Below are 26110 nucleotides of genomic sequence, written 5' to 3' on the forward strand. Positions count from 1 at the left end.
CTAGGGATGCATGCGGCGCCTGGCACTGCGCGCCCAGGCCCCTGCGTCCTGACTGCACTATTTGACACCCCGAAGTGTGTGAGCCACAGGGGGAGGGTCGTGCGCCCCTTCCCCGGGGGCCAGGCTGCTGGCTGGGGCTGCGTCCACTCCGCGCTCCGGCAGCAGGGGCGGGGGGGGGGGCCTCGGGGCGGAGCCTGTGGGCGTGGCTTCGGCGCCCTATTAATACCGGAGCGGGGCGCGCGCCCGAGCTCAGAGTGAGCGCGCAGCGGCTGCGAAGACTCAGGCGCGTGCCGGCCAGGCCTCCCGCTCGCCTAGTCCGCGTTCCTCGGCGCCCCTCGTCCGCGCCTGCCCCGCGCCTCCCGTCTGCGCACCCCAGCCGCCCGCCAGGCCCCCAGCCGCTCTCCAGGCCGCCAGGCCCCGCGCCCGACACCCAGGACAGGCACGCGCCCCGCAGGCCGCCCGCCGCCCGCGCCGCCATGGGGGTAGAGGGCTGCACCAAGTGCATCAAATACCTGCTCTTCGTCTTCAATTTCGTCTTCTGGGTGAGCCTGCACCGGGGTGGGAGGGCGTTCCCCGAGCCCGGCGGGCCGCGCGCTCGGTTAGGCCCCGCCAAGGGGCGCAGCCGGGCCGCTAAGTTGCGGGGCCACCTGTGTGCGCCCAGCCTGGGTGGGTGGGAGGGCCTAGGCCGGCGAGTCGCGAAGGTGGGGGTCGTCCGGGGCCGCCGCGTCCCTCGACGGCGGGTCTGGGGGCTCTAAGACGGGTTTCGGGCCTCTGCGCGTCGGGACCCAGAACCCCGCGGCCGGGCCCTTCGGGGACCTGGGGTCCGTTCCCGGCTGGTGATGGTGGTGGTGCGGTGGGTGCGTGTCCCGAACCCAGCGCCCGGCTACTGCTTAGTTCTCCGGACCGCTGTTTCTGGGGCCGCCCTGCTTCTTGGGGAAAGAGGGGCTCGAGGGCGGGGCTTGAGACACCCCGCCCCCATGAGCTCATCAGAGCCACCGCCCCTAGATGGGCGGCCCGGCCCGGTGCAGTGGCTGGCGGGCGGGCGGGCGGAGGTGGGGTGGCGCGCTACAGTTTGCCTTAGTCTTGGGGACTGTCCATCCCACTCTGGGCCCAACTCAGTTTCATCCTCCTGTTTGCTGTGGCCACCCTGAGGGTCGGTTTGGGGGTCCGTGCCCGGGCAAAGCGCAAACAAGAAGCGCCCTGCACCCGGGTGGCCCGCGTGCCGGGGTGCCTGCATAGTGGTGCCCCCAGTTTGAGGGGCCGAGCCTCCTCACCCAGAGGTAGATTCCAGCCCCTCCTCGCCCTGGGGCGCTGCAGAGGCTGTGAGGGGCGAGGGGCTGAGCGGTGTTCCAAGCTGGCACAGGCAGGGGGCCCGGAGAGCTGGGCGACTCCGAGCCTGAGGGTGCTGGGGCGGGGTGGATGCCCAGCTCCGGGCTTGGAAAGAGGTGCCCACAGGTGAGACGTCTGAGGGGTGCTGGAGGGTCTCCTGGGGCCTCTGGGCAGCAGGCCTGAGTTGTGTTTCCTGATCAGCCTTAACTGCTGGCTGGTGCCCGGTGAAGCTTTGGCTTTTGTTTCCATTTCCTGTTGGTGCTGGAATTAGGGGCGTGGAGATTTCTTGCTGTCCCGGGGGCCCCCAGGCGTGGGCGTCAGGAGCCCCTCTGGCAGCTGTGCGCTGCCACCCCTCGGGGGTCCCCGGGCAGGGACCTGGGCCACTTTCTGGCCCCTCGTTGCTTCTCCACCGCCCCAGGCTGCTCAGCCCTTGTCCCGGAGGACGAGGACTGTCTGCTGAATGCCAAGTCGACAGGGGGAGGCTAAAGTTTTAAAATGGCTCCTGGAGAACTGTGTGGGCCTGGAGACCTCTGTTTGCCCTCCGGACGGCCCAGGGTCAGGTCCCGGGACACCGAGGTGTTGGGGTGGGGAGGCGGAGACTGGACTTAGAGTGGAGCTGTCACATCCTGCCTGCAGGGGCACCCGTGGGGGCCCGTGGCCATCAGCCTCTGCCCTGGGGGTGGGAGCAGGGAGGTTGGCAGGATGGGCCAGGGGCCTTGGCAACCTTTGCTGAGGGGCTGGCCTTGGTGTTGATTTAGTAATCGCCTGCTTTGGCCTTGGCAAGGGGTGTCGACCAGACCCCCTCTCCCCGCGGCTTTCAAGCTTTTCCCTTGAGAGCAGAGCTTGGGAGGGCCCTGGTGGGAGGTGGGGGGCAAGGAAGGAGACCGAGCTTCCCGGAGAAGCCCCTCCCACCGCGCGGCCTGGGAGGTCTCCGGCAGACTCCCCCCTCCCCCAGCCCCTCCCAGCTGCCTCTGGTAAAGTCCCAGGTTTCCCAGGCAGCCCTGGCGGAGGCCTGACACATCCCCCGGGGCCACTCTATTCAGGCCGGAGGAATTATTTCCCCTCCCGTCCCCTCCCCGGGCCTGCCCTTCAGAGCTCTGACAAGTTGGCTTCCAGGGGCACGGAGGCCCCACCCACCCATGGTGGGGAGCGGGGAGTCCCTCTCTGCACCCCCAACCCCAGCCAAGAGTGTGGGGCCGGGGCCTGGACCGTGGTGGAGCCTGCTGCCCTGGTCCTGGCTCCCTCCCTTCTGAACTGGGGGTCCTGTTAGTTTAGGAGCTGGGTGCTGGGCTTGGTGGCCGTAGGGAAGACCGCTCTCCTTGGCAGGTGTAGGCTGTGACGTGGGGAGGCTGGGGTGCGAGCCAGGTGGGAGGTGGAGGCTGCGTGTCTGGATCCGGATCCAGGCACTTTCGCAAGTTTCATTTCAGTGAGTAAAGCCGTCCCCTTGGGAGGCGGCGGCACAGGCCTGCTGGCATGGGGTCCTGGAAGGAGCCCACCCCTACATGCCAGCGCACACGCGTGCGCACACACAGACACACACACAGGCTCACACACACACACGGGCTGACATACACAGGCTCTCACTTGCGCGCGCGCGCACACACACACACACACACACACGGGCTCTCACCCATACAGACACATGCAGGCTCTTACACATGCAGACACACACACGGGCTCTCACACACACACACAGGCTCACACACACACATGGGCTCTCACACATACACACATATATGGTCTCTCACACACACAGGCTCTCACATGCGCACACACACACACACACGCTCTTACACACACACACCCCCCACGGGCTCTCACACACACACCCCCCACGGGCTCTCACACACACACACAGGCTCACACACACACATGGGCTTTCACACATACACATACACATACGGTCTCTCTCACAAACACACGGGCTCACACACACACAGGCTCTCACGTGCACACACACACACACACAGGCTTACACACACACACCCCCCATGGGCTCTCACACACACACACAGGCTTACACACACACACGGGCTCTTACACACACACACACACACACCCCACAGGCTCTTACACACACACAGGCTCACACACACACACGCACATACGGTCTCACACACATACACGGGCTCACACACACAGGCTCTCACATGCACACACACACATATGGGCTCTCTCACACTCACACACACACACACACACACACGGGCTCTCACCCATACAGACACATGCAGGCTCTTACACATGCAGACACACACACGGGCTTTCACACATACATACACACACGGGCTCTCTCTCACACACATACACACCGGCCCTGCGCCCCCCTCCCCGCCGCCACACACACACACATGGGCTCTCCCACGTCTGCACACTAGACCCCGAGCCCCTGTGGAGGTGGCTGAGGGCTGTGAGGTGGCTGGGCTGGTGGACGAGTGGCCCGGCCCGAGCTGGGGAGCGGGGCCTGGAGCTCCTGCCCGCTGGGGTGTGTGTGGGGGAGCCTGGGAGCTCCCTGGCAGGGTGGGGCAGCTGGGACTCAGGGGCCCTGCTGCTGGGGCAGCTCGGGGCCTGTGCAGGCTCCCGGCCCTGCACTCTTGCCCAGCCCAGAGTGTGCGAGCTGTGGGAGCCTGCCAACCACATCTGTGAAATGGGTGTGATCACGGCTTCCCCTCTGGGACAGCGGCAGCCTTGCCCTGACACCCGCTGCCCCCATGCACTCACACCTCCTTCCAGAGGAAGCGGCCGGGGCAGGCCGGGGCAGGCTGGGGCGAGGCTGGTTAGAGGCCTGCTCACCAGCCTTTTGCTGTCGCTTCCAGACGGCACATGGCTGTCTGTCACTTAGCGGTTCTGTCACCTTCCTTCCCTGGAGAGGGGCCAGACCCAGGCGGGCTCTGCTGGGGGGCAGGGACTTTCTGCGCCTTGTTTCAAAGGGGCAGGTGGCCTCCCCTGGTGACCCCGGGCACCTGGCTGCTGAACTTTGGGCTACGGCTGTCGATCTGGGCCAGGCCAAGAAGTGGAAGTCTGTGGTCTGTGCCCAGGTCAGGCTTGCCCAGGGGGAGTGTCTGGGCACCAGGCGGTACAGACATGGGCGCCCGGGACCCTGCTGGCTCTGCTCCACCCCATGGGGTGCTACCCGCGGCCCCCAGCTCAGTCTCCCTCCGGAAATTTGAGTTCACCCTGATCCCTATCTCTAACTGCTTTGAAGGCCAGACAGAAATAAGCTCGCGCCAAACCACCCTCCTCCCAGATAATCTACCTACACTCCTTCCCAGTGCCTGAGAGCCGTGGCGGGGGAACCTGGGCCGTGGTCAATAAGGTTTAGAGTCCAGTGCCCGAGGGAGGGGCCGACGGCACGTTTGCACTCGTTTTGGAGAGGGCCCCGGTTAGGGGTGGTGTGGGGGTGCAGGAGCCTGGCCCTGTCCCCCCGCTGGGACCTGGGCCAGGCTGCGGCCAGGCCTGGGTATTTTCCACCTTGGAGGCGGCACTGGCCGGTGGCCAGGACCGCCCACCCTGCAGGAGCAGATTGACTATGACAGGTTAACAGAGTCTCTCCTGGGCCATTTCCACCTGTCCGCCAGATGTGGTTTGACCCCGCAGGCTTCCTCCCAGAGCCTCTGGACTTTGGTGCCACCCCCCGCCCCCCAGCACACACTCTGTTCTGTGGGGCCTGGGCCCCTCCTCGCTACAGCAGAGCTGGTGCCGATTCCCACAAGACCACCGGGGGCCTCCGGGTGGGCGCCCAGACGCTGGGGGAGGCCCTGCAGGGGTGGCCGACCAGCTGAGGGGCAGCCACCCTCCCTGGCCTTGAGGCCTGCTGGGCTCCGCGGACAGGGAGGCACCTTGGAGCCGGGGCTGGGGGTGGCGTCGGGCTCCTCAAGAGCCTGAAGCGTAGTGAGGATGCTTCGGGCAGGGGGCTCCAGAGCCTGGGTGTGGGTCGGGTCGCCACAGAGGCCTGGGGAGCAGGGCCCCCTTCCCCTCTCCACGGAAGCTGTAGCCCTTATACCTTGAGAAAGGTGCTGCTCCCTGCACCCCAACTGCCAGGGAGACGTGATGATTGTGGGGGAGGTGAAGGACAGGAAGCCAGGCCCATGCGGAGCGGGTGGGTGTGGGCGGGCGGCCCCCCGCATCCCTTGCCCTCACAGTGAGTCTTCTGTTGCGACTCCCACGCCCAGGTCGCCCCGGGCCATAACTCTCCCTCGGGGAGCGTCCAGCAGCGCCCTGGAGCCCTGCCTCGCCTGGCGTGCCGTCTGCCTCACCTGCGGTGCCTGTTGAGTTTGCTTCAGCTCTGCAGCCCGTTGCTGGCTACAGCTCAGGCTGTGACTCTGGGGCTACCAGGTGCCCTGGGCATCGTGGTGGGGGAACATGAGTAAGGACCCCGGGCTGCCTGCCTGCCTGCCCAGCCTCCAGTCTGGGTGCTGGGAGACCTGAGCCCCAGAGCTCGATAGTGTGGGTCTTAGGTGCATGGGGGCTACCAGGGGGCGGTGGGCCTGGGAACCGCCTTCCGCAGTCCTGCCTGCTCAGGGCTCACAGGGGTGTCTCCCTCACACACAGCCGAGGTCCTCTCTGCTCCCCACCCGAGGGGCTCAGCTGCCCGCTCTCTGGGTGGACAATCTTCCCTTCTGTCCCCAAGATATCAGCTCTAGCCCATGTGAAACTCCTCAGCGCCTTCCCCTTGCCCACATCTGCGGCCCACTGGGGCGATAAGGAGCCTGAGGTTCCAAGTGGCCCACGTGAGGAAGTGGTAGAAGCAGGCTGGAAACCAGGGCCCTTCCTTCAACCGCTGTGGTTCAGGGCCGGCATGGCTCCAGGCGGCAGCAGGGTGGTGTGGCATTCCCCCAGGGCGAGTGGCTGTGCCCGGGCTTGTGGCGAGCAGGTGCCGGTCAGACACCCTGAGCTGCCCCAGGGGCCCTCTGCTTGCCTCTGCCCCCTACCCGGGCCCACTCACCTGCCCTCTCCCTCTGCAGTGGGCTCCCAGTACCCCCAGACCCTCCTTGTCTGACGTGTGCGGCCCCCTGCAGCTCAGCCTTGGGAGGTCAGTGTCCACATGTGCCCCCCGCCCCCGCACAGGGGCCGAGGGGGCAAAGGGCCATCCACACGAGGGGCTCTTTCAGCTGGTGGGCCGGGTTTGGGGTGGAGGAGCAGGCCACTTCCTGGGCTCCTTGCCCACAGTGGGTGGTAGGCTCGGGAACTGGCCCAGAAAGTGACCAGGCCTGCTCTGCTGGGCCCCGGGAGGCGGCGGGGGGCCTGTGTTCACCTCCCGGCAGGAGGGCGCTCTGGGATCCCCTGCTGGTGGGGCCCTGGGGCCCGAGTCCTTCCCCACCCCCACGCCTATTTTTAGAGGCCGGGCCAGGCGGCTTCCTGAGGTCGAGGGGCTGGAGAGGGGTTTCCGCTTCCTGGCTGAGCCGAGGGTCCTGCTCCTCTGTCCTTCCTTCCTTCCTGCCCTGAGCTGGGCGGCCCTGCTCCCAGAGGGCACGGCAGGACTCCGGGAGGGCAGTCAGGCCCCGTGTCACCGTGTCTGTCCTTGTGGCGGGTGGAGGTGGAGGCTCAGCCTGTGGGGCCGCGTCCCGGCCCCACCTGAGCGGGGTGCCCTCTGGCCCTCCTGACCCTCCACGCCCGTTAGCAGCATCTGGGCTGCACCTCTGCCCTCTGAATTGTCCCAGGGTCTGCAGGGGCACTTCCTGCCTCGCTCCCTTCCTGTGGCCTTCACTGTGCTCCTGGGCGGGTCTCCAGGCCCCAGGACCTCTCGGGTGCCAAGCCGTGTGGGCACTCCCTGGGTCAGAGCGCCGTCCTCCCTGACAGCGCTGGGCTGAGGGCACGATGAGGGCACGAGCGCCTGGGGGCTGCTGGGGCTTGGCCGCCGATTAAAGGGGCACGGGGTACACAGATGTCCTGTCACTCCTGGAGCGTGTGGGCAGCACTTGGGGCGACCATGCGGCAGGGTTGGGGGTGGGGAGGTGCCCGAGGCCTGGCGGGGTTGGTGGGGGGCAGCAGGCTCAGCTGAGAGGGAAGCAGGGAGACGCCCGCTCCTTCTCCGTTTCAGCTGCTGCTTGGAAACGCAGACTGGCCGGGCGGGAACCCAGTGTACTTGGCAGCTCCCCACCCCCTCTTCCTAGCTGACGCTTTTATTTATTAATTCTGGGAAAGGAGGGAAGAAGAGAGAAACAGAAAGTGAGCCTTCAAAGCACTGCAAACAGCCCGTGCCGTTCCCCGGTGTGGAGCTCCCTGGTCATCCCAGCAGCGGGTCAGCCAGCCCCTTCCTGAGCTGCTGCCCAGCCTCGCCCCCAGCAGGAGCGTCTTGGGTGCAAGAGCAGCTGGCAGCAGCCCTTCCGACAGGCCGGCGCTCTGGGATCCCCAGAGGGAGAGGGGAGAGGGGAGAGGAAGCCGTGCAGACCCCACCGGGGACCAGCCTGCCCGATGCTCCCGATGGCCGTCCCAGCAGTCGCCAGCGCTGTCGGGCGCGCTCCGTACACAGCGGCGTCATCCGCGTGCTCTGCCCGTGTCCACGTGTGCACCGTGAATTCCTCAGTGTGCACGTGAGGACACTGGAGGCAGGAAGACGCCCAGGGGTCCAAGGTGACCAGTAGCCGGAGGTCCCGGTTCCCATGCAATGCCAGGACGGCATGCTTTCCGTTAACACCGGACTCTGTTTTGTAGCGGGCGTATCCTTAGTTATCCAGTCCCTTGTTTGATGTTAAACCTCAGTTCTGTGGACAAGATTTCAACATTTCCAGATGCTTCCTGCTGGTCACTGGAAGCCTGGGGTCCTGACCTCGGTGAAGAAGGCAGCTGGGATCCTTCAGGACTTGCTGCTTGGAAGTCCAGTAGACAGGGATCTGGGTGTGGGGGCTTTTAAACAGCTTTGTGTGACACAGCGTCAACCGCACATTTAAGATGGACAACCTGGGGGCTGCCCTGGTGGCTCGGTGGTGAAGAAGCCACCTACCAGGGCAGGAGGTGCGTGGGTTTGATCCCCGATCCGGGAAGACCGTGCATGCTGCAGAATCACGAAGGCCGTGGGCCGCGGCAGGTGAGCCCGTGCCCTGGAGTTGGTGCCACGGCGATGAGAAGCTTCCCCTGCAACCAGAAAAGGCCCTGCAGCAGTGAAGACCCAGCGCAGCCGCAAACAGAATGTCTTCAAAAGGAAAGGCTTCCCTGGTGGCTCTGACAGTAAAGAATCTGTCTTCAGTGCAGGAGACCCAGGTTCAATCCTTGGATTGGGAAGAACCCCTGGAGAAGGGAATCACTTACTCACTCCAGTATTCTTGCCTGGAGAATCCCACGGGCAGAGGAGCCTGGTGGGCTACAGTCTGTGGGGTCACAAAGAGTTGGAGATGACCTAGTGACAAATTTTCACTTTCGTTTTTACCCAGCCCCCAAGGAAGACCAAACTAAACTTGTGTCCAGAGTACACGTGTGCTCTGTCCCAGCAGCCCTGGGTTTTGACGACCTGCTCAGGGTCTACACTGGCTCCTGAACGATTTTCTCTTTGGCAAACTATAGGGCTTCCTCCTTTTCAGACTGTTCATGGGGTTCTCAAGGCAAGAGCACTGAAGTGGTTTGCATTCCCTTCTCCAGTGGACCATGTTTTGTCAGAACTCTCCACTGTGAGGCGTCCGTCTTGGGTGGTCCTGCATGGCGTGGCTCCTAGTTCCATTGAAGTCAGACAAGGCTGTGGTCCATGTGATCAGATGGGTTAGTTTTCTGTGACTGTGGGTTCCAGTCTGCCTACTCTCTGACAGAGAAGGACAAGAGGCTTATGGAATCTTCCTGATGGAAGAGACTGACTGAGGGGGAAACTGGGTCTTTAACTTCTATGCAGAGCACATCATGAGAAATGCTGGGCTGGAGGAAGCACAAGCTGGAATCAAGATTGCCGGCAGAAATATCAATAACCTCTGATACGCAGATGATACCACCCTTACAGCAGAAAGCAAAGAAGAACTAAAGAGCCTCTTGATGAAAGTGAAAGAGGAGAGTGAAAAAGTTGGCTTAAAGCTCAACATTCAGAAAACAGATCATGGCATCTGGTCCCATCACTTCATGGCAAATAAATGGGGAAACAATGGAAACAGTGACAGACTTTATCTTTTTGGGCTCTGAAATCACTGTAGATGGTGACTGCAGCCATGAAATTAAAGGACACTTGCTCCTTGGAAGAAAAGTTATGACCAACCTAAGACAGTGTATCAAAAAGCAGAGACATTACTTTGCCAACAAAGGTCCATCTAGTCAAAGCTATGGCTTTTCCAGTAGTCATGTATGGATGTGAGAGTTGGACCATAAAGAAGGCTGAGTGCCGAAGAATTGATGCTTTTGAACTGTGGTGTTGGAGAAGACTCTTGAGAGTCCCTTGCACTGCAAGGAGATCCAACCAGTCCATCCTAAAGGAAGTCAGTCCTGAATATTCATTGGAAGGACTGATGCTGAAGCTGAAACTCCCAATACTTTGGCCACCTGATGTGAAGAGCCGACTCATTTGAAAAGAGCCTGATGCTGGGAAAAATTGAAGGCAGGCAGAAAAGGGGACGACAGAGAATGGGATGGTTGGATGGCATCACTGACTCAGTTGACATGAGTTTGAGTAAACTCTGTGGTTGGTGATGGACAGGGAAGCTTGGTGTATTGCGGTCCATGGGGTTGCAGAGAGTTGACATACGACTGAGCGACTGGACTGAACTGACAGGGCTTCCCAGATGGCGCTAGTGGTGAAGACCCATCTGCCGATGCAGGAGATGTTGGTTTGGTCCTTGGGACAGGAAGATCCCCTGCAGGAGGGCATTGCAACCCACTCCAGTCTTCTTGCCTGGAGAATCCCGTGGACAGAGGAGTCTGGCGGGCCGCAGTCCTTGGGGTTGCAAAAGAGTCGGACACAACTGAGCGACTGACACTTTCAGTTTCACAGGACCTGGTAGGTTTTGATGTGGGAGGCCCCTGTGGACACTGAGCCCGCCACCAGGAGGGTGTGCACAGCGCTCACCCCAGCAGAGCCCCAGGGCCTGCCCCCAGGGCACCACCTCCCTGCTCCAGGCAGTCACTAGCCTGCCACTGCTGCCCATGTCTGCATGTCTTAAGTTTGTAAAGAGTTTTTGGACCCTTAGTTCCCTGACCAGGGATTGAACCTGTGTCCTCTGCAAGCATGGAGTCCTAACCCCCGGACCGCCAGGGAAGTCCCTCTTCTACCTTTTATACGAAGGGAATCAGAAGGTGGGTTGTCCCCGGTTTGGGGGCTTACCGGGAAAGCACATGTGTGTGGGCATGATGTCCACCCCCACTTCAGGCAGTACCTGGGGGTGCAGGGGATGGCACAGGCCTGCGGGGGGAGCATCCTGGGGGCTGGAGCTCTGTCCCTGGGGCCCTCGCCGGCACCTGGTCTGGTCTCCGTCTCACTGTGGTTTCGTTTGCATCTCCCCTGGGGCCGGTGACGTCAGGCATCTTTCCGTGTGTTTATTTGCTGCGCGTGTTTCTTCTGCGGTGAAGTGTCTGTTCAGGCTTAGGTTTTCGTGAGGTTTCTTGGCCTGTTTTTTAAAAATAGGGTTATTTGTGTTCTTGCTGAGTTTTGAAAGTTCTTGATACCTGTTGGATCCGGGTCCTTGTTGCCATTTGCCAGCGCCAGTCCGTGCTAGTCTTTGAAGAGCAGGCTTCTTTCAGACTTGGGGGTTTTCTGGGTCCCCTGCCCTGCCCTCCTGGGGTGGGGTTGGGGGTCGCAGTGCTGCTTTGCCCGTCCTCTGTAGGTGACCGTAGGTGAGTGCTCACCGCCCCCCGGACTGGGCTGGTCACTGCCCATTGCCTTCCCCAGGCCCACCCGAGCGGGCGTGTGTGGGGCCTGGCATGGCCGAGGAGGGGGCACTCTAGCACCAGGCTGCCCCCTGCCCTGTAGGCAGGACGGGCTTCCCTGTCCACCCCTCTGGAGGGTGGGGGAGCACAGGGAAGTCTGGAGACCGCAGCCCCCCTGCACATCCTGAGGTTTGTGCTGGGAAGCTCTTCCCGAGGTGGGAGAGGTGGGGGCTCTGCCTGCCTCTCGGTCCCCCTGCCTCAGCGTCTGGGGGTGGGGCAGGCGTGACCCTCACTGCTTCCGTTAGGACCAGGCGCCCCACATGGGCCTGTGCCCTGGGACCCTGGGGTGAGGGGCTGCAGGGGAAGATGGGTGGTCCCAGCACAGCCAGGGGCGGGAGGGGCCCCTCCGTGTCCGTCGCCCCTTGCAGTGGGGACACCAGGGCCAGGTCGGGGTTGGGGCCCAGCCTCTGGGGCCACAGAGGGAGGCCCGGGTGAGGCTCCCCGCCCTGCCCGCTTGTCCCGGACTCTCACAGAGCGCTCTCTGGACCACAGTTTCCAAACAGAATAAGTGGCAGTTTCCAGCCAGAGTTACCACGGCAACCCTCAGCCTCACCACCGCCTTCCCTGGAGGCGCAGATGGCAGCCGGCTGAGCCAGGAGCCGGGACTCCCTCTGGAGCCGCCCGCCTCACCCACCACCCCCCACCTCCCCTACTCTCGTCCCCCAGGCCCTCCTGCCCTCTCGCGGGTGTGACGGGCACCTGGGGCAGCCTCAGGATGCCTGCGGCTGGGGCACTGCCCTTCGCGGGGTGCGCAGGGCCTGGGTGCCCTGGGAAGGACCCTGCTGGTCCCACGTGCTGCCCTCAGTTGGGAAGTGTTGGGGGGCAGGGAGCGCCTCCATCCTGGGGCAGGGGTTTGGAGGGTGTCACCTGCTCCAGGGAGGGGTGCCAGCAGCCTCCCCTGGCAGGGGCAGCCCGGCTGCTGCCAGGCACCAACGGTCCCCAACGGTCCCCGCCTTATCGTGCATGGAGCCAGCCCATTGTGGGAGGGTCTGGGTAGGGCTGCGAGCCTCCCGCCCCAGCAGTGCCCCGTGTCCCCTGCCTGGAGATCCCTGGGGGTGCTTGGGGCTTTCCTGGGGGCAGCCCATGGGGCCGGAGCCTCGAATCTCTCTTGCTCCGCTGAGCGTGGCCCCCACTGGTGACTTTGGGCCTCGCTCGGGGGCCAGCATCGGGCCGCCCAGGTGGTTTTCTTGGGGCCCGTGTTTTGGTTTCTCTTCCTCTTTGGACACAGAGCCAATGGTCTGTGTAAGAGCTGACGTTCCTAGCTCCAAAAACAGTCACTGCCTCGCTGGTGGGGGAGCCCGGGGGTGCTTGCCTGGCCGGGTCGGATGCTCAGACGTGAGCCTGGCCTGGATGCGCCCTCAAGGGCAGACCCTGCCTACCCCTGAGCCACCGACCTCTGGGGGTGAGTCAGCCGGAAGCCCCCACCCCCATGCCAGGCTCTGCGAGGAGCCCCCTTTCCTGCCCGCTCTCAGGGCGGTCTCACTGCCGGCTGTCTGGGAGGGGCACAGCAAGCTTCTTCCTCCCAGCAGTCTCCCTCTCTCAGACGGCGACTGCCAGCCCTGCCAGGGCCCGGTGGCATCAGATTGCCACCCCTCACCGTGTCCTGGCACCAGAGACTTGGCATTCACTCCTTGGAGTTCCCGGATGAGCCAGCTCAGGGCAGTGCCACCCCCTCGGAGGAGGGCTCGGCCTTCCCCAGGTCGCAGGCTCCCGTGTGGCCTCTGGCCAGATTTAGCAAGTGAAATACAGGGTGTCAGTTACACTTCCGCTCCAGGTGAACGGCGAGTGCTTTTCTGGCGTGAGTGTGTTCCGGGAGCGTTTGGGGCACGCTCGATACTAAAGAAGTGCTTGTGAATAACCAGGTGTCTGAGTCTCATCCGACAGCCTGTCCCGCAGTCTCCGGTGGTGCTTGGTGGGAGGGTGTGGATGAGCCCCCAGTTCTCCGTACCAAAGCCCGCCTGGGGCATCTGGAAAACCAAGGGGGCAAAGCAGACACGAGGCAGTGGGCAGCCCAGACCCCAGGGCCTGTGAGCCCAGAGTCTGTGAGCCCCGGGCCTGTGACCCCAGGGCCTCTGAGCCCAGAGTCTGTGACCCCAAGGCCTGTGAGCCCTGCCCTTGGTGCTGACCCTGCAGAGCGAGGGCCCAGGGCCCGCCTCTCTGCGCTGCTGCGTGGGAGATCCATGCGCGCCACGGCCAGTCTCTGAGCCGCGTGTGACCAGTGCCCTGCTCTCTCCCCAGCTGGCAGGAGGTGTGATACTGGGCGTGGCCCTGTGGCTTCGCCATGACCCACAGACCACCAACCTCCTGTATCTGGAGCTCGGAGACCGGCCCGCTCCCAACACCTTCTATGTGGGTAAGTGATAGGGGATGGGTTGCAGACCTGGGCAGCTCTTGGCTGGGAGCCGGCAGGAACAGGCCACTGGGGGGTGTGATTGTAAGCTCAGTGAGGCTGCAGACAGGCAGTCAGGGAGCACTTCCAGGAGGAGGCGACTGAGTGGGCCTTGCTTCTCCCTGGGGCAGGGAGGAGGAGGCCCACCAGGAAGAGCTCGGGGGTGGGTTGCATCAGCCTGGGGACGCTGTAGGGGGTTGCATCAGCCTGGGGACGCTGAGGGGCCTGGGCGCCCTCTGCAGTTGTTCCAGGGCCTGCCTGGGCCAGGGTGCTCCCAGGGAAAGCTGGATGGGAGGGGTGTGGGGCCTGTGGGGATCTCACCAGATCGCCCTTAGGGGTGAGGGGAGCCAGGGCAGGAGCAAGCGGGTGGGAGCAGCAGGGGGGAGCCAGGGCGGGAGTGGGCAGCGGGTGGGGGCGGCGGGGGGGAGCCAGGGTGGGAGCGGGCAGCGGGTGGGGGCGGGGGCGCTGTGTCAGGCCGTGGGCCTTTCAGGGAGGCTCCTGGGCGGGGTGGAGCTGGATGCCTGGGCTGCCTGGGGCCCCTCGGCCACACTGGCTGCCTTATTAGGCCGCGGCCCTTCAGGGCATCTGTCAGGCTGGGTGTGGGGTTGGGGCCTCCGGGAGCAGGGGTTCTGGAGGATGGGGGGGGGTGCCTCCGCATGCTCAGCAGTGCCCCTCCTTCTGGCCCTGCCCCCCTAAGATGGGCCTGGCTCCCAGGGAGCTCAGGGAGGGTGTGCGGAGTCATTTCTGTCCTTTAAAGGACTGGCCCCTGGGCGGGCCCCGCTCGGCCCCACAGGCAGAGCAGCAGGCCGGAAGCCTGCGGGGCTCATGTGGCGCGCGACCACCTGCCATCCTGGGTGGACCCTGCAAGGGGTCCCAGTCCTCCCCGCTGCGTGGGGGTCCCAGTCCTCCCCGCTCGGGGGGGGCCCAGTCCTCCCCGCTGCGTGGGGGGCCCAGTCCTCCCCGCTGCGTGGGGGGCCCAGTCCTCCCCGCTGCGTGGGGGGCCCAGTCCTCCCCGCTGCGTGGGGGGCCCAGTCCTCCCCGCTCGTGGGGGGCCCAGTCCTCCCCGCTGCAAGGGGTCCTAGTCCTTCCCCGCTGCGTGGGGGTCCCAGTCTTCCCCGCTGCGTGGGGGCCCAGTCCTCCCCACTGCGTGGGGGCCCCACTCAAGATGCACGCGTGGATGCTGGGCTGGGGTGGCCCACACGCACCATCCCGCTCGGCCACCCCAAGTCGTGGGGGGTCCTCTTTGGGCCAGCCCCAGGAGGGCTGGAGCCCGTGGTCTGGGGGTGGTCCCGGGGCCAGCCCTCCAGGGAGGGTCCCCAGCTCTTGTCTGCAGGGTCCTAGGCTCCCCACCCCCCAGGCTGCGGGGGCCCCCTCAGGTCTGAGTCTCAGGCGGAGAGCATGGGTGTGCACACCCCAAGAGTGCACAGGGGAACCGTGACCCGGCCCCTGCTGTCCCCACGCCAAGCACCCTCAGAGCAAAGCAGCCAGCCTTGCCCACACGTCTGAGGATGCAAGGGTGTCCTCTGGACGCTCGAGAGGAGTTTCTCCCTGGGGCTCCTCCCAGGCCTCTCCTCCCCCTGCCCAGGGCCTGCCCCTGCGTGGTCCCGGTCTTCTGTCCGCGTCCCCCTGTCCGAGCTCTTGGTGCAGGGGGTGTGGGCTCCCCAGGGCGCACCGTTTGGGAAGGGGATCCCTGTCCTCGTGGCTTGGCTGGCTCCTCCTCTCAGCCCAGCGTGTGGCCTGGCAGCTGGGAGAAGAGCTGAAGCCCGCCTGCCTCAGCCTGGACAGGGCAAGGGTGGCAGTGGGCTGCAGACCTGGGTGGCCCCGCGCGGCCCCCTGGAGACACATTCCGGGCAGACGCCCGGGGGTCTGGGGAGACCTTGGTAGAAGACTGGAGGCTGGGGGCCGGGCCCAGGCCGTGATGGGAAGGGTCCCATAGGGAGGCTTGTGGGGGCATGGCTAGCGTTGCGGGTGCCCCTCCAGCCTGTGCCACAACATGCCGCCGCTGGGCCTGAGGGCTCCCCTCAGGGAAGGAGTGAAGGAGGGCTGGACCACCTGGCAGGCCGGGTACCAGCCCCTGGACTCAGGCTTCTGTTGTGCCACCATGCCACCAGGGGTGGGCGCCTCTCAGAGCCCCTCTGGCCGCAGCGTCCCTGCCCACCCGGGGCCAGCCTTTCGGAACCCCCTGGCTGGCAGAAGGATGCAGACGTCCGACGCAGAAGAGGCTTGCCAGGGCGGTGGGGACAGACGTGGGCCCTGACGTGAGCTCTGTGTCCACTGCCAGGAAGTAGGGGGTGGTTAGCGGGACTTAAGCAGCACCCGGGCCATGCTGCAGGGCCTGGGAGGGTCCCCAGCCTCACAGGTCAGAGCCAGAGCCTGCTGCAGCAGGAAGGCTGCCCCGTGGGGCGGGCTAGGGGTGCTGGGAGCCAGCACCTGCCAGGACGCCCCTCCGTGGTGCCCTGGGCCGTCCCGCTGAACCTCAGGGAGGAATGTGGGGACGGGAGTCTCGGAACCTGGCCATGTCCAAGTGAGGAGCCCCCAGGGCTTACCCTCAGCCAGGCCCACTCACGGTCGCCCAAAGGCTCTGTCTGGCCCAGAGAGGGCCCCAGGCTTCTTCTGAGCCTGCCAATGGGTCCCAATTCCCAGACTTCTTCTCCAGAGACGGCCAGGCAGGGCCAGCGGGCCCTTGGCACCAAAGCCCTGGGACCTGGTGTCCTAGCTCTGCCCTAGCTTCGCCTGCTGCGTAACCATGGCAACTGGGGGGTGGGCCCAGGTTTGCTGGAAGGACTAGGGTTGTGGGAAGTCCTTGGAGAGACGTGGTCAGCGTTTCAAGGGGCAAGGGCCCCTTCTGGGTGGGCTGCAGACTCAGGGAAGGGCCGCATGGCCAGCAGTGAGTGCTGGACAGGCCAGGAGGACAGACTGACCCTGTGTGTCACCCTCAAGTGAGCTGGGGCCAGCAGACCCCGGGCTCCACTCCGCCTCCCAGGCCAGCAGCTGGGCCCTTGGCACCGAGATGCGGGTGGCTCTCCAAGGCCCACCGAGTCCCGGAGGCTCTCAGGGGTCAGTGCGCACAGGTGGCGGGGTCAGGTGGAGACCCCCGAACACTCACCACTGGCCGTTCAGTCCTGGCCCCGGTGATGCCTGACTCCCTGTACGTCACAGAGGAGGAAACTGAGGCCCACAGAGGTGCCCACACGGCCCTGCCAGGCTGCTTCCCCCTCGAGGCTCCTCTCCAAGCTACTTGGCATCTGACCTCCTCCCAGCAGGGTGGGCGCCAGCACCTGGTGGGCCCTCCTGAGCCCTGGGCAGTGGTGTGCGTGCCCAGCGCAGGGAGGAGGGCTTCTGGGGGTTGGGGGTGCTGGGACATTGGGCTGCTGAGGGTGTGACCTCTCTCCACTGCAGGCATCTACATCCTTATCGCCGTGGGTGCTGTGATGATGTTCGTTGGGTTCCTGGGCTGCTACGGGGCCATCCAGGAGTCCCAGTGCCTGCTGGGCACGGTAAGGTCCTGGGCTGGGTATGGGGTCGGGGGGGAGGGCTGCAGGGTGGGCCAGGGGGCAGAACCAGGAGTTCGGTGCCAGCCCGGCCCTGCGAACCTCCCTCAAGTGCCAGCTCTCTGGTTGCCCCAGTTTGTTCTCAGACCCCACCATGGCAGACTGCTGCTATATCGAGTTTTTTGTCTAGTTCCTGGTTATAAGTCCAAGTTGTTTTTCTCTCTCTTCTTTGTTAAAACGAGCCACAGATATAGAAAAGGGTGAGTCCCTGCCCAGGTGTGGCCTCAGGTATCCCTGGGAAGTCACCCATCCACGGGAAGCAGAGGCCTGGCCGTGCTGCCCAGGGCCTGGCGTCTGGGTGGCGTGGGCTGGGGAGTCTGCGCCTGTGTCTCCGTGGGGGGGTCCCGGGTGCACCACAGTGACTCCCACCCCGCTTCCCACAGGCTTTGCTCCCTGTCCCCTCCCACCTGCCCAGAGCCAGCCTTGCCCTCCCCCCACCCAGCCACCCTGTCCTCCAGAGCCCAGTCTCTCGGGGCTGATGAGAAGGGTGGCAGGTAACTGCCAGCCCGAGTCCTAGACGCTGCTTCACACTGTTCATCCCCCATCAGGGCTGGGGCGGGTGGATACTGCCGAGCGCCCCACACGCGCCCGTGGGCCCCTGGGGTGCTCGTCGTCTGTGGCAGGCGAGCCCCTGCCGGCCTCGGGGAGCCCTGGGCCCTCTCTAGCCTGTTCTGACCTCCTCTCTGCCCGCCCTTCCCCTCCCCAGTTCTTCACCTGCCTGGTGATCCTCTTTGCCTGTGAGGTGGCCGCCGGCATCTGGGGTTTTGTCAACAAGGACCAGGTGAGCCATGTCCAGGTGGAGGGCAGGGGTGCTGGTGGGGAGGGCAGGGGCTCAGGCTGTGGGGAGGGCTTGGCCTGTGGGCGCTTCTCTGGGCGGGCTCTTCAGGTAGGAAGCCACAGAGGGCTTCCTGGAGGAGGGGGCGTGGTGGCCGAGTGAAAGGCAGAGCCACCTCCCAGCTCCGGGCGGGCAGGTCCGTTCTGACCTTCCAAGGGAGCCAGGTGAAGGCACGTCTTGGGGGGGGACAGTCACCCTGCGCTGTGAGCACCTCCTTCCCCAGATCGCCAAGGATGTGAAGCAGTTCTATGACCAGGCCTTGCAGCAGGCCATCGTGGACGACGACGCCAACAACGCCAAGGCCGTGGTGAAGACCTTCCACGAGACGGTGCGGCAGGGCCGGGGCCGGGGCACGGAGGGAGAGGCCGGGGCCGGAGGCTTTGTCCTCTCGGTGTGACCTCAGCCAGGAGCGGGAGGGGCACTGGGGCCTGGCAGCCCCACTCTTGGGAACCTGGGGTCTTCTGGGGGGTCCCCGGCAGGAACTGGGTGGGCCAGCACAGCTAAGTGGAAGGGTGAGAAGGAGTGGGCCGCTCAGCGTGGTTCTCCCCCAGGAGGGGACTGCCCCAAGCCCCCAGCTTCCGGGCCAGGGAGGCTCCTGGGGCCTCTGCAGCCCATGGGACATGTGCCCAGGGCTGACGGCGGGCGCCCTCCATCCCTGCAGCTTAACTGCTGTGGTTCCAACACGCTGATGACACTGACCACCTCTGTGCTCAAGAACAGCCTGTGTCCCTCCAGCGGCAACGTCATCACTAATTTGTTCAAGGTACGTGATGATTCCCCCGTTTGGCTGCTGCCCCTTGGGTCATGGGTGGTGGCCGGGGCTCCCTCAGGCCATGGTCATGCTGGGCCGTGCGGTGGCTGGAGTTGGAGCTGCTCTGCCTGGGGACCGTGGTCACTTCTGAGCCCCGCGTAGAGGGTGCCCTGGCCTCCCGGGCCAGCCCTGTCCTGACGGTGCCTCGTGGTCTCTGAGCACGGGAGGGTGCCTTTGGCATGCTTGCTGTTCACACCAGGCAGAGACCAGACGCCATTCACACCTCTTTTGGGGGGCCCTGGGGGCGGGGCTGTGCCCCTCCATGGGGCCCCGGGCTGCTGCCCTGTGGGGTCGGAGGATGGGCGCCTCTGATTGCCCTCTGGCCGCCCCTGCAGGAGGACTGCCATGGGAAGATTGACGAGCTCTTCTCGGGAAAACTGTACCTCATTGGCATCGCGGCCATCGTGGTCGCTGTGATCATGGTGAGTGGGGCACACTGGCTCTGCTTGGGGACCCCACCCCAACACCGGGGTCTCCGAGAGCTGACGGACCTGCCCCTGACCCCCCGGGGGTCTCCACCCCCTCCCACAATCTCCGGGAGCTGACCACCCGCCCGCCCCCTCCCTGCAGATCTTCGAGATGATCCTGAGCATGGTGCTCTGCTGTGGCATTCGGAACAGCTCGGTGTACTGAGGCTGCAGCCGCTGAGGCCTCAGGGAGGGCCTCAGGGACCCCGGCAGCGCCCCCCGGAGTGATCCAGACACTTCCAAGAAGGGGCCGCCGCCACCTGTGTATATAACCTCCTGGTACCACTGCTACACTTATCAGCTTTTTTACTTTTGAGGTTTTGTTCATGTCCTGAAGCTCCCTGTTAATTGTCCTTTTGGGGCTGACGTCACCTGTAGGGGCGTGTGAGTGGGCCGTGGGGACTGCAGGGCAGGGCCCCGCTCTGCTGCTTGGGGGCTCTGCTTGCTCAGCCAGGCCTCTCCTGGGGGCCACCAAGGGCCATCCAGCCGAGCTGCACCCACGCGCCCGTCCCCATGAGCGACACACACGCTCAGCCTTTTTTTAATCCTTGTTCCTTTCCGGCCACCTGTCTCTGGAGCCGGGTCTACGAGCAGCCTTATGCCTTCAACGCGCACCTCTCCTTTCTAACGCGTCACCTTCAATTGTAATTACATCTTGAAAAGTCATTCAATAAAGAAGGAAAAACCAGGCATGCTAACACAGTCTGGCCCCTCCGTGTGCCCGTGGCCTCTGAGATCCGGAGGGCAGCCTGAGGAGCCGAGGAACCTGGCACGGGTGGTGCTCAGCTCTCTGGACCCTGTTGGTGGGTGCCGGTGGGGCCCCTTTCTTGGGCCTCGTGTCGCCAGCAGCAGCCTTCACCTGGCCCTCACTCCCGTCCCCGCTCCATGGCACTGCTGCCCGGGGGGGCCTACGAGGGGTGCGCAGGACGACCCAAAACACTTGGTACAGGATATGAGGGCCCTGCAAGACTCCCCTTCCTCTTGACGGTCAGCTCCGTAGACGATGCACACACTGCTCCCTCCCTAGGGCCTCTTCTCTTCCTGTCTAGCTGGTTGTAATCTCCTGTAAAGGTGCTGGGTGGCCCCATCTTCCAGGGGCTGTAGGTGAAGCCCTCAGCCACTCACTGGGGGAGCCCAACCTGGCCCAGCACCAGGGACTGAGGCCCAGCCAGAGGCTGCTGCCCCCGCCGGGAATGCTGGGTTATGTCGTCATGAGCTGCAGGCAGGTACTGACCTGTCTGTACACTAAACTGACCTCTTGAGAATCCAAGTCCCTGGCTGGAATTTGTATGTTAAGGGCTCCCAGTGGCCACCTTGGGGGCTAATATTGGAAACTAGGTCCCAGCCCTGCACTGGGGGTCACAGGGCTTCTGTATGTGGGTTGGGAGACGGATGGCCCAAGGAACCTGCTCCTTTTTACTTCTCCCTGTGCTGTGAAACCCTCTTCAAGCTGCGATGTGAATTAGTGCCTGGGGTGGCTGGACCCCCTCATTCCTGGTGAGGCCCTGAGTGTGGGCACCTTTAGGGATGACATGTCCCCAGTTCAGTTCAGTCACTCAGTCATGTCTGACTCTTTGTGACTCATGGACTGCTCATGGACTGCAGCACGCCAGGCCTCCCTATCCATCACCAACTCCTGGAGTTTACTCAAACTCATGTCTATTGAGTCTGATGCCATCCAACCATCTCATCCTCTGTTGTCCCCTTCTCCTCCTGCCCTCAGTCTTTCCCCGCATCAGGGTCTTTTCCAATGAGTCAGTTCTTCACATTAGGTGGCCAAAGTATTGGAGTTTCAACTTCAGCATCAGTCCTTCCAAAGAACATTCAGGACTGATCTCCTTCAGAATGGACTGGTTGGATCTCCTTGCAGTCCAAGGGACTCTCAAGAGTCTTCTCCAACACCACAGTTCAAAGGCATCAATTCTTTGGTGCTCAGTTTTCTTTATCGTCCATCTCTCACATCCATACATGACTACTGGAAAAACCACAGCTTTGACTAGACGGACCTTTGTTGGCAAAGTAATGTCTCAGCTTTTTAATAAGCTGTCTAGGTTGGTCATAACTTTCCTTCCAAGAAACAAGTGTCTTAATTTCATGGCTGCAGTCACCATCTGCAGTGATTTTGAAGCCCTCAAAAACACAGTCTGTCACTGTTTCCCCATCTTTGTGCCATGAAGTGATGGGATCAGATGCCATAAGATGTGTCCCAAGGTTGCACAGTAAAGTGGGCCCTGTTTCCTCTCTGGGTTCCTGGGCTGGGCAGCAGCACGGCCTGAACCCTGGATTCCTGGGTGCGGCCCTGGCCGAGGGGGCTCGCTCTGGCCGTCCACTAGGGGGGACGAGAATCTGCGCTGAGCTTCAGTGGGTGCTTCCCCGGTGGGTCAGCTGGTAAAGGCTCCGCCTGCAATGCAGGAGACCTGGGTTCAATCCCTGGGTTGGGAAGACACCATGGAGAAGGGAAGGGCTACCCACACCAGTATTCTGGCCTGGAGAACTCCATGGACTGTATAGTCCACAGGGTCGCCAAGTCGGACACGACTGGGAGACTTTCACTTTCGGGGCAGAAAAGACCAGTCAGACAATCGGCAGGCGAGGCCAGGGCGCCTCCCTCAGGCGGCTTGCCACGCGGCGGCCGGCCCGAGTCGTCCAGTGGGCGAAACAAATTCACACCGCGGGACACGCCCCGCGGCCCGGTTCCAGGGACCCGAAGGAGCAGGGACGGCTGCTCCGGAACGGGATCGGAAGTGCCTGGAAACCGCGCCGGATACGTTACGCACTTCCGGTTCTTGCGGCTTCCGGCAAAGTGGGCTACAGTACCGAGAACGAGGCTCTGGCCGTTAGCCCTGGAGCATTCTGGGAGTCGCAGCACTGCCTCCTCACCCTGTCTCCCTTCCTGAGTCAATTCCGGTCTCTTCGCGAAGGAGCGCCACAGTTTCCTGTAGGGAAGCTAGCGCATGCGCAAAGACATCACTCCCGATAGGCCTCAGGAGTGGAAGCCAGGTGCCTTGTGGGAGATGTAGTTCTTCAGGCGCGGGAGAAGCGGCCATCGCCTAGCGGGGGACTCGGTTTCCCAAAGGGCTGAGCGTGGCTCAAGATGGAGGCAGCCAGGCCGAAGTGAGCCGGTAGGTTTTTGGTGGGGAGGGCCGTGCTGCTGACCCGTCGGGCTTCAGCGGGCCACTGTCCGTAGTCTGCTGCCCTAACCAGGGAGACCCTCGTGAGGCCCGGACCCTTGGCCCGCCCCCGCCCGACTTGGCCGCAGGACTCAGGCAGCTGACACGAGCGCCTGCTGGGCACGCGCCGACATTCTGGGCGCGTGGAGTGGAGAAAATCAAGGCTCTGCCTCCCGGGGGAGAGAGACAACCCTCAAGGAAGCCAGCGCTCCCTGGGACCTGGCCAGCCCCGACCCCGCGCCTCCGTCAGCCTGGACTCAGCTCTGCCCTGCAGTGAGCTCAGGAAGTTCTCAGAGAACTCAAGAGACGCAGACCTCGCATGCCCGATCTTGGGGCGCGATTCCCGGCTCCCCTCGGTGTGTCCCACTGATCACGGGCGTCCAGGGGACGGGAGTGCAAATTTAGGAAGCCAGAGGCTGGCTGAAACTCCAGCTTTGCCTCCAGTGTACTGAATGACGGGCAAATTACCTCCCCACTCCGGTCCTGCCAGCCCTAAAACAGACACCGCTGGCGCTTACTTCGTGTCCCCTTTCTTGGAGTTGTTCCTTCATTTTGGGAGTCATACAAGGCCCAGAGGAATGGAGATCTCGCCTGTGTTTGGCCTGGAGCAGGGCACTCAGAGCCACTCCTGGTCCACCTGGCCTGGTCTTTGGTGGGTGCAGGAGCAACGGAGTCACCCTGGGCGAGCAAGGGAGGCTTGGTGGGAAGAGGACGTTGGTGGACAGAGGCTGAGCCCTGTCCTCTGAGCCTGGAACCAAGTTTCAGGGTGCCTGGTAACACTGGAATGCTAACCAGGTGTTGGCAGGACTTCTGTGCTCTGCTGGGAAAGTGAAGGTGTGTGGAGGATCACAGATGTCCCTGGAGGTTGCCTCAGGAGCTGTGGGGCTGGCCTCTGCCAAACAAGGCTGAGCCAGCTTCCTGAGAGCCTGACCCTCAGATGTCAAGGACCTGGCTGCAGTCCCTTCTGGAGCTCCCAGGGCATCTCTCTGCACTCAGGAGCACCCCTCTTCCCCACAGAGCTGGCAGGTGCCCCCGGCTTTGTGGAGTACTTCCTGCCTGCCCTTTTCCCAGGCAGCATCCCACATCAAGCTCTAAAATTCTTTACTGCAGTTATTAGCAAAGTGAATAAATGTACTCGTCATCCACACGACAGATATTTGTGAAGTCCTGACTGAGTCAGTTCGAGCTATTCAGTGAGCCGGTTTGCAGTTACCGCCATGACTGTCAGCTGCTTCCCGTACCTCTGAGCACTCACGGACCTGAAAACGTGTGATAAGCTATCACGTGGAGCCACCACAGGATGTGTCAGTTACCAGGATTAGCCTAGTGACTGACACGAAGTAGGTTCCATAATTTCACTTTTTGAAAAGCGTGATCACCCTTCACAACTCCTTGTAATCCATTAGAAAGTATGTATGTTACGAGGACAAAACAATTGAACATGCTAGTGTGTGGAAACACTGGCACTGTGTCAGAACGAAACAGTGACGGTCTTTCTCCGAAGTGAAAAAGTACTCAGTCGGTGGCCAGGATGCCCTCAGTTTCCAGTTTGTAGTCCACAGGTTTTTTTTTTTTAATGTTTCACACCTGCAGCTGCTAGCCAGTGAAGGAGGACGATACCTGCTTTAGCACAAAATTATGTTATACGTGTCATTCATTCATTTCTTCATTATTTATTGGAGAAGGAAATGGCAGCCCACTCCAGTATTCTTGCCTGGAAAATCCTGTTGGCAGAGGAGCCTGGCAGGCTACAATCCAAAGGGCCGCAGAGTCGGACGCGACTGAGCTGCTAAGCATACTGCCTGCCACTACCTCACGTGGCCGACAGAGGGAGCGCAAGGATTGCTGCTGACCCCGGGTTGACACCCAGGCTGGCTGCTCTCTACCAGACCACCCCGTGCGGGTCCCCTAGTGGCTCTAGTCAGACCTGCCTGGCGAGGCCTGAGGTGACAAGTCACAGGACCAGCTCCTGGGCCTGGCTGTTCCGGGGGCTTTGTAAACCCAGGCCCACTCCGGGGGGTTGGCACCACTTCTGTTTGTCTGCCCTCTAGTCTGATGGCTGGCTGTCCCTCCCTGCCCTTAGCCGGTCACCGAGCCGCTGAGCAGAGCCGTGCGCGGGGGCCTTTGCCACCAAGAACCTTCGTCAGCATTCAATCCACCTGCCCTCCAGCGTCCAGCAGGCGCCCATCAGACGGGGAGGTAAGAGGAGGGCTTTTGGTCGGTGCCGGGGGCGGGGCTGGCCCTTCCTCCTGGGACACCGCTCTTGCTGCTGATCCTGCCTGGGGTGGTGGGTCTGAGCTTGTGTCCTCGGGGACTCCCGGGGCTGTTTTGGTGCAGGTGTGGCGTGGCCTGGTGACACATGGCAGAGGCAGGGCACAGCCAACACTTCCTTGACCCGGAGGTCGACGCCCTGCCTCCCGACACTGTCTCCCTCAGCGACTCGGACTCCGACCTCAGTCTGCCCGATGGTGCTGGGGTGGACGCCCTGTCCCCGGGGGGGCTGCCTGGGGAGGCTTCTGGGGATTCAGGCCCCGATGAGCCCCCCTCGCCCCCCAGGGGCCTCCCCACAGAGGCGGTGCAGCCCTTCCACCTGAGAGGCACGAGCTCCACCTTCTCCCAGCGCAGCCACAGCATCTTCGATGGGCTGGAGGGGGCCGCCAGGCGGGCTGTGCCTGCTGTGACTCCAGCCAGCCCGGGTGATGGGGGGGGCTTCCAGCAGCTGCTGACACCCTCCAGCCAGCCTGCAGCGGGGGTCCCAGGTAGGGCTGCTGGGAGCCCTGCTGCCCAAAGGGCGCCCCCTGTCCCTGACTACGTGACCCACCCTGAGCGCTGGACCAGGTACAGCCTGGACGATGTGGCCGAGGCCAGCGAGCAGAGCAACCGGGCCGCCGCCCTGGCCTTCCTGGGGCCGCAAAACCTGGCTGCCCCCGGCAACTACATGCCTTCCTTCAACCAGGACCCCTCCAGCTGCGGGGAGGGCCGGCTTGTCTTCACCAAACCCACCCGAGCCAGCGAGGCTCGGCCCGACAGGAAGAGGGTATCCAGGAAGGTGGGGGAACCGGGCAGGGGTGACCCTGGGGTTCCAGGAGCGGCAGGGGGCGAGGGCCCCGTGGAGCTTGCCCACCTGGCCAGGCCCGGGAGCCCCGAAGCCGAGGAGTGGAGTGGACCCCGAGGGGGCCTGCAGGAGGTGGGTGCCTCTGCAGGCGTGGCCCACACCAGGCCTGGGTCCAGCCCCCCGCTGGTGGAGACAGTGGGTTTCCATGGCAGCAAGAAGCGGAGCAGGGACCACTTCCGGAGCAGGGGTGGCAGCCCCGAGGCCCCAGGTGCAGAGCTGTGAGCTGGGAGACTGCCTGGCCGCCTCCCTGACCTGGCTGTGCTAGAAGGCTGGCCACCGCTGCCCCCAGGGCGGCTTCAGGGCTGGAGCGGACTCAGGGCTCCAGGGCAGCGAGCTGGCCCGCCGGCTGCCTGTAGGTGCCACCAGGGAACAGAGACCTCGCCAGGGTGTGGGCCAGGGGTGATGGAGGCCCAACCCGTTTCTGCCCGGGAGACAGTAAAGGCTCTACACGTTCCTCTGGCTCCGTGTATCTGTGTGGACCACCTCTCCCCCAGCAGCCGCAGCTGGGGCCCTCCGCCCTCCAGCCCCCAGTGTCCCGCGCTCGTCAGGAGGTCTTTCTGTTGACTGAGGCGGGTCCCTCCTCGGGCTTGAGCAAGAGACTGAGACCCC

The 26110-nt window shown here is 63.6% G+C and overlaps 2 protein-coding genes across 6 annotated transcripts; both read left to right on the forward strand.

The window, feature by feature from the left end:
• The first annotated feature begins 251 nt into the window (after positions 1-251).
• On the forward strand, positions 252-19914 carry CD81 (CD81 molecule). The gene is made up of 8 exons (XM_086383878.1): positions 252-542; positions 13402-13516; positions 16952-17049; positions 17810-17884; positions 18162-18266; positions 18600-18701; positions 19085-19171; positions 19320-19914. The coding sequence occupies exons 1-8, from the start codon at positions 477-479 to the stop codon at positions 19380-19382; spliced, it is 711 nt and encodes a 236-aa protein (XP_086240004.1). The 5' UTR covers positions 252-476; the 3' UTR covers positions 19383-19914.
• Positions 19915-22280: 2366 nt separating this feature from the next.
• Positions 22281-25955, forward strand: TSSC4 (tumor suppressing subtransferable candidate 4). 5 transcript variants are annotated; one of them, XM_086383859.1, is made up of 3 exons: positions 22281-23726; positions 24470-24585; positions 24724-25955. In XM_086383859.1, the coding sequence occupies exon 3, from the start codon at positions 24746-24748 to the stop codon at positions 25721-25723; it is 978 nt and encodes a 325-aa protein (XP_086239985.1). In that variant the 5' UTR covers positions 22281-23726; positions 24470-24585; positions 24724-24745; the 3' UTR covers positions 25724-25955. The 5 variants fall into 5 exon arrangements, with proteins under 5 accessions (XP_086239985.1, XP_086239986.1, XP_086239987.1 ...); XM_086383860.1 differs by having other exon boundaries at positions 22281-23038; XM_086383861.1 differs by having other exon boundaries at positions 22281-22742.
• Positions 25956-26110: the final 155 nt, after the last annotated feature.

Source organism: Bos grunniens, chromosome 29 (assembly GCF_055505025.1).
Source record: "Bos grunniens cultivar Pamir isolate PY7600 chromosome 29, Bosgru_T2T1.0, whole genome shotgun sequence".
NCBI classification, from domain to species: Eukaryota; Metazoa; Chordata; class Mammalia; order Artiodactyla; family Bovidae; genus Bos; species Bos grunniens.